General features: G+C 50.6%; 1 protein-coding gene across 13 annotated transcripts in view; it reads left to right on the top strand.

Moving 5' to 3' along the window:
• The window catches only part of Eip74EF (Ecdysone-induced protein E74), a 395,461-nt gene that overhangs the window by 379,728 nt on the left and 2,048 nt on the right, over nucleotides 1-13,685 (top strand). For 10 of the 13 annotated variants that reach the window (XM_086540589.1, XM_086540584.1, XM_086540585.1 and 7 more), the window contains 6 exons: nucleotides 648-938; nucleotides 3,718-3,825; nucleotides 5,596-5,751; nucleotides 11,641-11,994; nucleotides 12,113-12,305; nucleotides 12,451-13,685. The exon at nucleotides 12,451-13,685 is cut by the window's right edge and continues 2,048 nt beyond it. In XM_086540589.1, coding sequence (XP_086396715.1) covers nucleotides 648-938; nucleotides 3,718-3,825; nucleotides 5,596-5,751; nucleotides 11,641-11,994; nucleotides 12,113-12,305; nucleotides 12,451-12,559 — 1,211 coding nt within the window. In that variant the 3' untranslated portion in view covers nucleotides 12,560-13,685. The remainder of the gene's footprint in view (nucleotides 1-647; nucleotides 939-3,717; nucleotides 3,826-5,595; nucleotides 5,752-11,640; nucleotides 11,995-12,112; nucleotides 12,306-12,450) is intronic. The other 3 variants (XM_086540592.1, XM_086540594.1, XM_086540590.1) reach the window with 2 other exon arrangements.

Raw genomic sequence — 13,685 nt, 5'->3', positions numbered from 1 at the left:
TCCTGTAACTGCTGTCTCCGTTACGCACGCACGCACGCACGCACTCACTCTCCCTTCCCGTTCCACGTACAGACACACACGCACGCACCCTTCGAAACTCTCACCTAGGCTACCATAGACGCGTTTATCTACCCGGCGACCTTGGAGACGTAGGGTAGATATCTGCGTTTGAGATAAGGGCGCCGGCCTGCCTGACCCAAGGTCCCGTAACTGTATCTATGTAGGTCATGGCTGCGGTGGCGGCGGCTGTGTTATACAAGCCTGCTCACGTCACGTCACGGGTCGAGGTCACTGCGGTGATAATGATGATGAGTGCGGTGGTAATGATTAGGATAATGATAATGATGGTAGTTATGATGATGGTGATAATGATGATGAGGGCGGTGGTAATGATTAGGATAATGATAATGATAGTTATAATGATGGTGATAACAAGAATAACAATGGGAATAACTTAGGTAATTATTATGATAACAACAACAGCAGTAATAGCAGTGGTGATGATTTCCTCTCTGTGACTATGATCATATCTTTCATCGTTTTATTTGATCCTCCTTTTTTGTATCAAATCGTCTCTTATTATCCTCTGTCATGTGTCTTAACCGACGATCAACCGAGGTTTAACCCCTTCTTCTCTTTGTTTCCAGTTGACACCGATGGAGGTCGTGTGGTTGGCCCCCACCATGCGGACACCCTGCACCACCACCACACCCACCACCATCACCACCACCAACACCACCACAACTCCGTGGCTAGGTCGAGGGAGCAGCTCCTACAGGACCTTCTCTCGTCGGGCCAGCAAATGCCGCCACACCTCCAGAGCTCAAGTAACAACAACAGTAGTATGTACAGTCCCGGCGCCACCTACCCGCCCCCACACCCGGCCGCCCACACCGGCCATCGGACAGCTTACTCCGCCTCTCAGCCAAACACTTCCGGTGAGCGAAAGTTTCGTTTTTTTTTGCCTTGGGGCCTTATTTCTTTCTCTCTCTTCTCTTCTCTTTTCTTCTCTCTATATATATTTATATCTGTCTATCTATCTATCTATCTCTGTCTCTCTATTTCTCTTTCTCTCTTCTTTCCTCCCTTTCTCCCTCCCCCCTTCTCTTCCCCTTCCTCCCCGTAATGACATACGGTAAAACGCCTCCCTTTCCCCATCTCTTGCCCATTCATTCGGCTCTTAAGTTAATTGCACAGCTATTCATGCATCCATTCATTCACCTGTCAATCTTCCCTTAATTCTCTCTCTCTCCCTCTCTCTTTCTATCTTTCTATCTTTCTCTCCTTCTCTTTCCTTCTCTTTACTTCTCTTTTCAAATGTTGTATGTCTCATATATATTTGTTGAGTAAACCAAAGATATATATACGTATGTTTAAAAAAAAGTCAATCTAGTGGCCTTTAGCAAAACAAATGAGATGCGAAGGGTCAAAAATGAAAAAAAAAAAAGTTTGTGTGCCTCGCCATTTCACACTCTCCCCGGAACAAAAACAAGTGTAACATCGTTATCCAAGACTCCAGAGTTTTCACCCCCCCCCCTCCCTCCACCCCCACCTTAATCCACCCCTCCCCCTTTTTGAGAAGCCAGCGTTCTCCTTTCCTGGAAGTCTTTTACGCTCTATTTTTCAACACATTCGACAAACAAGTCTTTAACAAGCTTATTACGAAGGGGCTTGTCATTTGGGGGTCTGGGTTAGTTTTCGCGTCAGAGTGCCTCTTGCGGTTGTTACCAGGTGTGACTGTTTCTCTGCCGTGTGCCGTGATCGTAAAGCCAATGTTCATGTTTGTGAGGAGGAAACACGGTTGTATGTTTCCCGGCCGGAATTATGCGATTCACGACGATGAATTTCGGATAAATATTGACCTTGCGGCAACTCAGGTCATGACGTCATAGAGAGTGGCCTGTATTGTCAAGGGTACGACTGTCCTGAACCCTCCGTTCGCGCCGGGATTCAACCCGCGGAGATGTCTCGCTCGAACCGCCGACTGTTCTCGCGTTATGCCACTTCCTGCTTTGATACGAAACCTTCGAAGAGACGAAAGGGAAAAGAAGAAAAGAGCAGGAGGGGGAAGAGAGGGAGGTGACAGCGAGCGCGAACGAAGCCTCACGGAAGAAGCGGGACGCGCCGCCGCCTCCGCCGCCATGATCGCCAAGTTACCTATTGATCCACACGAAAATAGCGGCGGTTACGTCACTGGCGGCTTGTGACGCACTTTTTAAAGACGCGCGGAAGGACTGGAACTGGAAGTGAAGGTTATGCGGGGGCGGCTCGAGGCTGCAGGCTAACGTCGCCCTTAGGAGACGCCGGCGGGAGGGTCGTCCTCCGAGGCGGTGGGTGGCGGGGGGTGGATTCGTGAACGCTGCGGCCGGATTTGGAGGATTAGATGGATGGGTTTATAGGCGGGTTACGATGTCGTTAGGATTTGGTGGTGTTTTCCAGGTGTCTTTAGCGACTTGTTTTTTTATTTGACGCGAAGGGAGATAAAAACATCTGCGGTCCGGGTCTTTTCGCGTTCGTTTGTCGCCTCCGTGACGTTCGCGCCGCCAGCCTTTTTCCCGCTTCGCCTACTTCGTCGTTTCCCTCCCACGCCCTTCTCCTCATCGCTTCGCCCAATCCACCTCCTGCACCCCTTATCGCTGCTTGATCTCCCCTTGCTCCTGACCCTCTATCACTCCACCTCCTTCACCCCCCTCCCCTCCACCCCCTTCCACCTCACCACCTTCGCCCCCACCTCCTCCACTTCGTACCCTGTGTACTGGAACGAGCCGCGACCACCACCCAGCCGCCGTAAATGAGCCTGACCTTGCCACAATGTTGCCTGCACTGCGACGGCGGCCGGGCTGGGGCGGGGGCTCTGCTGGGCAACCCTGATGGGCCCTGGAATCTGATGGGGCGCCTCGCCGTGACATATGGCTTTTTTATGATGGGGCAACGAGTGCGGCAGTCCACGCACGCCCTCATTGTTCCGCGTGGCTCTAATGGGGCTGGGAGGAAGGAGGGCCAGTGTAACAGGAGCCGTATATCGATAGATGGGGAGATGGATTTAGGCCTAGAGAGAGAGAGAGAGAGAGAGAGAGAGAGAGAGAGAGAGAGAGATATGGACAAAAACTGCCCTGAACTGTCTCGTCGGGGCGGGCGCGTGGGCGTTGAATAGCGATGCTCCAAAGGGAAAGAGCGACGGTCGACAGTAAGCCCTCAGGAGCGAGACAAGCCGTGTGGAGATCGAGGCGCCTCTTCGCCAAACTCTCGACTCAAGGGCGCGAGTATTATCCAACGGCGGTCGTTAATTGAGGATGACGGGGAGAGGGAGAGGAAAGGGCCGAGGGGAAGAGGAGGAGCAAGAAGAAGAAGAAGGAGAAGAGGGTCTAAATGGGATTGAATGCGAGATGTGAAAGAGAGTGAGGCGTACAAAGAAAGGGAAGGGTTTGGGGGAAAGGGACGAGAGAGGAGGGCTGAATCTCCGACGCCACGGACCCTGTAGATTCTTGCTGTTGACACTTGTGACCTGGTAACTCGACCTTGACTAAAGTGGGAGGTTTAGACCAAGGCCGGGTCGGGTGACCGGGGAAGCTAGAGCAAATAATAAAATAAAAATTAATGAAAAAACAAAAGAACAAAAAAATATATCCTTGATTACTAAAAAAAAGTAAAAAAAAAAAAAAAAGTTTGTTAAATGAAATATATTTATTGGTTTCTTTTCTGTTTTTGCATTTCCAGTAGGAGGGTCCCTTCCCCCCTCCCCTGCGGACTCAGGCGTATCTGACGTGGACTCTTCCAGTGGACACACCAGTAATGACGAGTCCAAAACCAGACTACACCTCACAGGTACGTCACGTCAGCTGTTGCACGTCGTTAGGGAGGCTCTCTCCCTGTGTAGAGGTGTAGAGGAACAACATTTCTCTGACGTGTTGTGTGGTCCCTGTTGGATGTGGTTTGTTTGTTTGTTTGTTTGCGTTTGTGCAGTGTGTTTTGTCTGTGTTTGTTCGTTTGTATATGTCTTTGTTTATTTGCGCTCGAGAGAGAGAGAGAGAGAGAGAGAGAGAGAGAGAGAGAGAGAGACAAGGAGAGCGAGAGAGAGAGAGAAAGAAAAAGCACTAGAAAATAGAGGAAAAGTCAGAACGAGAGCGAGAGAGCAAGAGAAGAGACCGCCTCGTTAGTCCGTCTGACAGTCCCACACGGGCCGGCGACGAACGCACCGACGTCAAGTGAGACGGAATGACGTCACGCAGGACAATCCAGTCGATGCGAGAATGAAAATAGAATTGACACAGATAGAGGATGGGAGAAGGGGGGGGAAGGGAGGGAGGGAAAGACGATGTAATAGAGAAACGAAAGGAATTTGACAAAGGGAAACTGGAGAGGAACTTGTGATAATGACGAAGGTGATGAGACAGAATTATGTTTTACAGACGAATGAACTTTGACGAGGATGAGGAGCGAGAGGCGTGGAAAAGGAGACAAAAAAAAGAGCGGGAAAACTTTTAAAAGAAGTATTTCCGTTCTATTTTATTCTTTTCTTTCCCTCTCTGGCCTCAAGGGAGGATAAATCTTGAAGAGAGAGAGAGAGAGAGAGAGAGAGAGAGAGAGAGAGAGAGAGAGAGAGAGAGAGAGAGAAAGGGAAAGAGAGAGAGAAAGACGGACGAGGAAGAGCAGGAGGGAAGGACGGAACGCGAGACATAGGCCTGTGTACGCAAAGGATCGGATTACCAAAGTCCAGACACAAACTTCCTTTCCCACGAGAAGGAGGGGGCGAAGGAAGCCAAGAAGAAGGCGATGAAGAAAGGGAGAAAGAGAGACGAGACAAAAAAAAATAATATGATGCGGTAGAAGATGGAGTGAAAAGCGAAGCAAGACATGAATGACGTAAGCACTGAGAGATGAAAGGAGGATAAAGACCCGAGAATGAGAATGACGGAACTGACTAAGTGGACGAAGGAAGGGCGCGGTGTTGCCACTTACCGATGCAGAGAGTAATGTGTCGCCGACTGAGGTCACGCTTGGGCCTGTAGTGGTCAGGTCAGGTCAGGGAGATTGGCAGATGGTCAGTTGAGAGGGTGTAGGATGACTTGTGAGCACTAGGGGGATGGGCGTAAGGGGGGGGCGGTTCTGAGACGGAGACCGCGCCCTCTGTTATGACTGTGGAGTTTCCCCTTTTGCTCTGGCGACCTTTTCACTACTTGACCTTACACGAGACGCCTCAGGTCACGATTGTTTGCGTTGTGGACATGTGCTTTTTTGTCTTTGTTCTATGTATTATTTGTCATTGTTTTTATATTTCAAAATGCCATCCCCGAGCGTATTGTACCCGCATTTCTACCTCCCATTTTGTCGATATGTTTCAGTAAATGCCAACTGCCTTAGATAATTGATTAACAAGAACCATTTATTACAAATCATCAATGTTCAGTTCAGATGCTCATCTCAATCTTATCAATGTGCCGTCCCTGAATCCTTCTCGGCAATGCAAATGCGATAGCGGAGGCTGTCCCTCGGCAGCCTTGCTCCCGTAAGTCGTGATAGTCTAGCGACGCCCCGAACCCCAGCTCCATTGCCGCCCTTGTACTGACTGGGGTCCTTTTGCCCTCCTCCCTCCAGTGTGCGGCTCCCGGACCCCGGACTCCCCGTCGTCGGGCGCTGAGGCAGGAGGAGGCGGCCTGCCGTCCTTCCACCCGACCTACTCGCCACAACAACTCCACATTCGGTCCACGTCACAGCCGCCTCACACTCCCAACCCCTTCCCCAGGCCTCAAGGTACGAGTCTTCACCTCCGACAGGAGCGACAGGTTTCCTTTTGTGGGCGAGTCGGGCGTAAGAGAGAGAGAGAGAGAGAGAGAGAGAGAGAGAGAGAGAGAGAGAGAGAGAGAGAGAGAGAGAGAGAGAGAGAGAGAGAGAGAGAGAGAGAGTGGGAGAAGGGCAGATCCGGATGGATATACGGCCAGGTAAGGAGAGAGAGAGAAAGAGAGGGAACTCTCGCCGCGTCACCTTGGCTGTTTCTTAATGCGGAAAAAAACGATGGAATTGTGTCATGGGTCGATTGTAATTGTGAGATCACATACGCATCACTATTTCCTATAATCACTCCACGCTTCCTCTTCCCTCCCCCTCCCCCTCCCCTTGGCCCTCTCCCAGCGTATTAGGCCGTGACGGATGAAGTAACTTCCAACACCCTCCCCCCACCTCCACCCCCACCATCCACCCACCCGCCCTGTTCTTCCGCACGTAGCTCGGCCGAGTCACGGTGCCGGGAAACAAACAAACAATAGTAATGGATCTAAAGAGCCCCAGGCCCCGTTAGTGGCACGTTGCAACCATGGCGAACGGACGCTGTTTCTCTTTCTCTCTCTCTCTCTCCCTCTCTCTCTCTCTCTCTCTCTCTCTCTCTCTCTCTCTCTCTCTCTCTCTCTCTCTCTCTCTCTCTCTCTCTCTCTCTCTCTCTCTCTCTTCCACCTCCTCCCCTCCCTCCCCCTCCCCCTCTCCCTCTCCCCCTCCCCCCCTCGCTATCACTCTCTCTCTCGTTTCCCCACTTTTTCCAATCAGTCAATGCACTCTTTGCGTCATTTTGTTAAGGAGTCGGCCTTTACGAGGAATCGGAGTGCCTTGATCGCCGTCGTGCGTCACAGGGAGGGGGAAGGGGGAAGGGGGGGGAAGGGGGGGTTGAGGGGCGGAGAGAGAGAGAGACACAGGGAATGAGGAAACAGATGACGCCCAAGTAGGAACCTTGGGATATTGCGGCGGGGGGAAGGGAAAGTTAGTGGTGCAGCTAGCCATGTGGGTCAAGGTGGTGCTGTGATGGTGGTGGCGGTGTTGCTACCAGGGGGAGGAGGGGGGGCAGGGGGGCGGTGCAGGGGCGTGGGCGGAGGGTGGGTGGGGAAGAGAAGGAGGAGGTGGAGGAGGATTGAGTGTATGTAGTAGAGGGGGTGGGGGTTGAGGGTGGAAAGCAGAAGGCTGAGCCGTTTTTTGGAGGGTGGTTTTAGAGCGTAAGGCTTTCTTGGAAGGAGAGCCACATCATGGGACCGTAAAGGGTTTTTTTTACTGTAGAAAGACAAGAAAAGGTTGAATTGGGGTTACTTGGTGTAGAAGACGCCACGGAAACACACACACACACACACACACACACACACACACACACACACACACACACAGAAGATGAAGGAGAGAGTGGGAACGCACGAGGAAGCTCGAGTGAAAGAGAGAGAGAGAGTGAGAAAGAGAGAGAGAGAGAGAGAGAGAGAGAGAGAGAGAGAGAGAGACGTATGACACATTGTGGTTCCTCGCCGGAATACCTGAGAGACTTTCATCAGTGAGAGTTGTTTTTCCTCTTCCCTGGCGATCGTCACTGTTACGTTGTTACCCAGCAAGATTTCTTTGCAGCGAGACTTCTTTTTGCAAGAGAGTTTGCAGATTCTTCTGCCAAAACGAACTTGTTCTAGAGTCGAGGTACTTTTAGGTATGATTTGCGAAGTAAGAGTGTGCGAGTAGGATGTGTCTCGAAGACCAGTGAATTCGGACGAGCCTCGGTTCCTCCACGCCGAAAAGGGAACGCAACTCGACCCCAGTGCGATGACAGACAGGTTGCTCGGCGGCTGGCATCTCCCGCGCGGCCGAGGAGCGTCCTCACTACACGCGGTGGGACCTGCTCACCGGATAACGGAAATGCCTCGCGTCCGCCGCCGTGTGGGAGCGTGGCGTCTCGCTGAGGGCGGCCTCGGGGGATGTGGGGGTGGGTGGGTGGACGGGGGGTAGTCGGCAGACGGTGGGTGGTAGGGGAAGGAGTAGGAGTAGGAGTAGGGGTTAGGAGTTTAGGGGGAGGGGGTCGTATCTCAGACAGCCTGCGGCCACTACATGCCTCGACCCTTCTGTCTCATAATCATAGCTAGGTCACGCCAGGAGGTCACGGCTTTCTTGGTCATAAGAGTGAAGAATAACTGTTTTAGCTTCGGTTCGCTCGTCTGTCGGGATCACCATGTCTTTGTCTCGGTCTCGGGGAATGTCTCCTGCATTTCCTTCGCCATTCATTGCATTTCTTTTCTCTCGTTTCCCCCTTTTCTTTCCATCTTAACCTTCCTTTCCATCGCCTCCTTTCCTTGCCTTCCATCGCTGCCTCCTTCTTCGCTCCCTCTTTCCCTCGCCTATTGTTGCCCTTCCCTTGCATAAAGAGAGCAAAAGGTCCGCGCCAACGGAGTCTTGTGTTGCAAGAGAGAGAGAGAGAGAGAGAGAGAGAGAGAGAGAGAGAGAGAGAGAGAGAGAGAGAGAGAGAGAGAGAGAGAGACGATATGCAGTGAAAATGTTAGCAGTGAGTAGGTAGTGCGTTGGTTGTGACATCTGGATAGGTGCTTGATCCTGCGGCGTGGCGGGGGTGGAGGAGGGGTAATGGGAGAGGAGAAGGAGGAGGAGGAGTAGGAGGAGGAGGAGGAAGGAGGGGGGAGGGGTGTGAGGGAGAGGGTGATGATTGTGGTGGGGGAGTAGGAGGTAGTGGTGGAGGTGACCTTGGTGCAACGCTCAAAGTCAGCAAGTCACTGCTCCCCACCACCACCTACTCCACCACCGCCACCACTATCTACTCCACCTTAGCCCCCCCATCACACCTCCACTTCCACCCCCTCATCCCTCTACTCAAACAACCCGCCTCCGCCGATCTGTCCTGCAACTACCACCATCCACCACCACCACCACTGACACCACCATCTATGTCAAAGCGTGACACACTCTCTCCCCCCGCTGGTGGTGGCGATCTGTCTCCAACATTGATCAACCCGGTGAAATTCTGTTATTGTCGAGACACTGTCCTTGTAGGTTCGCTGACCTGCGATTGCAGCTCTTAACTAGCCAGCGTCATTAACTCTCATTCTTTTTATTTATATGTATATATATATATTTTTTTTATATCATTTTCTTTTTTTTCGAGATTTCCTGAGAGACGGCAACAAGTAGACATAAATGTTACCTTCGGAAAGTCACACACATTCCAGCCCAAATTTATTGCCGACGGACCCCATGCCCTCACCTTGGAAGGGCGGCCATTAGACATTATTATTCCCCCTGGAAACCCGTACATCATCGCTGTTTGCATCCGCGGTGTTTTCGAACGTCCGTGCAAATAGTTTCAAGGGGGGAAAAATATATATGTGTACATGGGCGACATTCAATTTACTGCCCTATTGCCGTGCGACCGAAGAATCACGCGGGAAGGTTGAATTTGTGCATCATCGCCCGGGCAAAGCGACACCGCGTCTGATTGGTTGATAACGAAGTTATCCCGCGCTATGAAAGGTTAATGGCGAGATCAACCAGAGTACTGATTGGCTGATGGCGGTGTGCTCACTCAGGCCCCGATTGGCTGGCGCTTAGAACCGCTGTAAACAATGATTGGCTGATGGTACCGTGTCCAGTCGCTGATTGGCTGATGGTGGAATCGTCTTAAACGGTGATTGGCTGACTGCTAGATTGTCCGGTGTCGGAACAAAGGGCTAGGCGGGTTGATTGACCAATCCCAAGGTCATATGGAAAGAGAATATCACTTAAGTATATTTTCTGCGATTTTTTTGCGAATGACATTCTCATTTTTTGTTTTTGTTTTAGTTTTAATATGTTTGCTAATAATATAGGTAGTTATTAGTTTTTATTATTTTTTATTTTTTTTGCGATGTTATGACCTCATTATATAAAATAGATGCATGAAAAGAATCACACTTTACAATCATAGTTTTCGCGAATATTAAAGGAAATATTCTGTAAATTTCATGCATCATTTTTTTAGGAAGAAAAGAAAAATAAGAAAAAAATATATACATTATTTATTAATATTTCCTGACGGGACGAGCGCGAGTTGCAAGGTGCAGGAAATTGCTCTCATGCTTCCAGAACCAGCGTCTGCAACCGAGCATCTGAGTTTGATCTTCATCTTCTTCCTATTCGTGTTATCATCGCGCGCAAATACGGTGAAAATATTTATAAATCACGCTCGTATTTTCAAGTTAATGAGAGGTTATGATGTCTGCAATTTTCGAAAAAGAGAAATTAAGAAAAACGCATATTATCATACACAGTTCGTTCAATATTTATGTTTTTCGAGATACTTCTGTTCGCGACGGTTGCAAAACGTCCTTCTAACGATAATCTCGAGAGAGAGAAAGAAAGGCTCTTTTGATCAATGCTCCCGTGTCTTTACCGAAACGTATGCAACGTGCCAAGCAATCTATCCTGCAAGAAGCAGAGGAAAAGGGGATCTCGAGCTAATAAACTGGATATTGCAAGCCAGTCCGGCATCGGAGGCGACCTTGAGTGAGCGCGTTGACATCGTTTTCCCAACCACCTGTTCAGCCAACAAGCAGTGATGCACGATAAGCGACGGAAAATTGCGCCCTCTTTTCGACGTTTGCTCCCCCCGCCCCCCCTTATTTTCTCTTCTCCGTTTGCAAATTGACTCGGATGGAATGCGATGTTTTATCTCTTGGCGGATTTGTTCTGTCGGTTTTTAGATTCGAAGGAGCGCGGGGGAAGAAAATTGAGAATTAGGGTGAGAGAAAGAAAACAAAAAAAAAAAGTTCATATAAAAATATCGTCGTGGCAACTATGCTTGATGCGGCTGCCAGCACAACCTTTTTGGCGGGAACTCGGCCCCGAAACGCCCAGGAAACGGGGTCGGGGGAGACTCTGCTAAAGTTCAGAGGAAACATTCTCTGCGGTTCGCTTGATTAGGGATAGTGCTATTACCTGGGGATATGAGTAATTTGTGTAGACTTTTTGTGGAGGATCTTGTCTCTGTATTTGGGTTTATTGGTGTCATTAGTCTCTCTCTCTCTCTCTCTCTCTCTCTCTCTCTCTCTCTCTCTCTCTCTCTCTCTCTCTCTCTTCTCTTTCTCTCTCTCTTCTCTTTCTCTTCTCTTTCTCTTTCTCTTTCTCTTTCTCTCTCTCTCTCTCTCTCTCTCTCTCTCTCTCTCTCTCTCTCTATATATATATATATATATATATATATATATATATATATATATATATATATATATGCCTCTCTTTCATTCATCCCGTTTATATCAGTTTACTCGTCTGATCTATTTAGGTCCATTTTCCCGCTCACCGACTGCCTGAGCGAGGAGTAACTCAATTATTCTCAATTGCGCGCCTCCGTACAACGAACGTGACGCATCCTCGTGTGTGAAGACTCGGTGTAAGTGGCTAATAGGATGTCGTAATTGCGCCTTTGTCCTGCCTGCCGTGGACTTCCGACTCCTCGCCCTTAACCCTCGTCCCTTCCTCCCTCCTTCCCTCCCTCCCTCCCCCCCTCCCCCATCGCGCGTGGTCTGGGCAAAACCGCATGCGGGCGAATCGTTTAGTTTACTGCTCCTTACGGGCTTATCCTCTAGGGGATGGAGAGAGAGAGAGAGAGAGAGAGAGAGAGAGAGAGAGAGAGAGAGAGAGAGAGAGAGAGAGAGAGAGAGAGAGAGGGAGAGAGAAGGAGGGAGAGATCGGAAATATTGTCACGGTCACACGGTGTTACTTTTTCACAGGGTTGGGTTAGTGAAGAATTTCCTCCTCTGGATGTTGGAGGAGACCGTGATGGCATGCCGGGATTTTAATGTATTATATATTTCCGTTTGTTTATGTATCGTTCACGAATTATAACTTCTCGTTTCTTCCTTGCAGATTCTCAGGTGATGGGTGGGTACGGCGGAGTCAGCGTCTCCGGCGGCTACCTCGAGGGCGGCTCCCCCGGGGGCGTGGCCGCTGCGTACGGCGTAACCTCCCCGCACTACACCGGCCACTCCTCAGGCCTCACCTCCCCCCTGCTCGGCCCCTCCGCCTCTCACATGAACCACATGGTCTCCTCGGGCATGGGCGCGGCTCCCTCCACGGCGTCGCCCTCGTCGTCGTCCTCTGCCGAAGACTTCTTCTTGGGCGACATGGGCTACCCTCCCAGGATGAAGAAGAAGGGGCGCAAACCCAAGCCCGCGGACGGCCAGGGGCAGCAGCCGGGCATGAAGAGGAAGAGCAGAGAAGGTAATCATCTCTCTGGTTCTGTTTGGAAATGACATGTCTTGCCGCGATTTGTAGGATATCCTTTTTATATCCGCTCTGGCGTTTGATATTCCGATCCTAATGTCTCCTCTTTTGACAGGCTCGACAACTTACTTGTGGGAGTTCCTTCTGAAGCTTCTTCAAGACAAGGAATGCTGTCCTAAGTACATCAAATGGACCAACCGCGAGAAGGGAGTGTTCAAGCTTGTGGACTCCAAAGCCGTGTCCAGGCTGTGGGGTCTCCACAAGAATAAGCCCGACATGAACTACGAGACCATGGGTCGCGCTCTCAGGTGAGGCACAGCTCTTCTTCGGCAGAGCGACAGGTTTTGAAGGTTCTGAGAACATGTTTGTAACAAGTTTTGACGGTCAGATTTCAGTCTGATTTCCGTCCTGGTGCGTCGAATGTTGACACTTACGTTCCGTTGTCTCCTTCAGATACTACTACCAGCGAGGGATCCTGGCCAAGGTCGACGGCCAGCGCCTCGTGTACCAGTTCGTGGACGTCCCCAAGGACATCGTGGAGATCGACTGCACTGGAGCGTAAGCGAGAGAGTTGGAACTCCACTGGGTCAGCAGACCGTCGCCAAGTGCTTGCTGCAAGTAGTCGCACCGGGCCGAGCGTGAGCCGACAGTCGCAAGGCATCGGGGAGCCGAGCGCGGCGACGACCTGCCGCTGCGCCCTCCCGCCCGCGCGCCCTGCCGAGGCTCAGCCGCTCAAGACGAAGTGATCCCGACGGTGGTCGTGCGGTCGTTGCACAACACAGCCACCTGCGTCGTTCAGCGCAATGGTTTCCTTCCGACAATAAGAAGAGCCCGTGACGTTCAAGAGAGAAAAGAATTTTGTAATATAGATAATCTGTGAGAAAGGAACGGCGCTTCCTGTAGCCTATTTCTGTATATATTGCCTCTAATCTCTATATTGTAATGACTATCACTCGCCATGAGTTTTGTAAATAGTACATAGATAAGATTAATGATGATAATTATTTTATTACATGCGCCTCTTAAACGAAGTGGCATGACTCCGCGTCGAACACTGTGAGGCTCAATCACCTCCTACCCCATCCAGAATGTGATAGCAGGCAGCCCGCGGACACACTTTATATGAAAATAGGGCTGTTCAGTGTAGGTTGTAGTGAGACGAGTCCGTAGCCGCGCCCGATTCTTACAATATCCCTTGAGCGTGACCTGTTACTCGCACCGTTACTGCTGGATCCACTCAGTATCGTAGCGTATCTCAGACCAGTGACACACACACACACACACACACACACACACACACACACACACACACACACACACACACACACACACACACACACACACACACACACACACACACACCAGTGATAATGCGTAGCACCACCTAGAACCATTGTCGTGTGGAGTGACTCTCAGGACCCGCAGTGAGTGATCTTAGGAACAACAGAACATCAAGACTGAGTTTATCAGACGCCTCCCCTATCCCACCTCCCCCCTCCCATCTCCCATCTCCCTCTCCCACACCCTGCCAAAGGAAGAGAGAGCGAGAGCGAGAGAGAGAGAGAGGGAGAGAGAGAGAGAGAGAAAGGACAAGAACCAAGAACCAAGAACCATCGCCAGCTCAAGTGGTATTGCAAGAGTGCGGGCCTGAATCCTTTTGTCACGCCGTAGACCCCCCCCCCCCAGTG

The sequence above is a fragment of the Penaeus japonicus genome, unplaced genomic scaffold (genome assembly GCF_977035675.1).
Source record: "Penaeus japonicus unplaced genomic scaffold, GWHDUDI00000001_assembly GWHDUDI00000010, whole genome shotgun sequence".
Lineage (NCBI taxonomy): Eukaryota > Metazoa > Arthropoda > Malacostraca > Decapoda > Penaeidae > Penaeus > Penaeus japonicus.
This window is presented reverse-complemented; position numbering and strand designations above follow the sequence as displayed.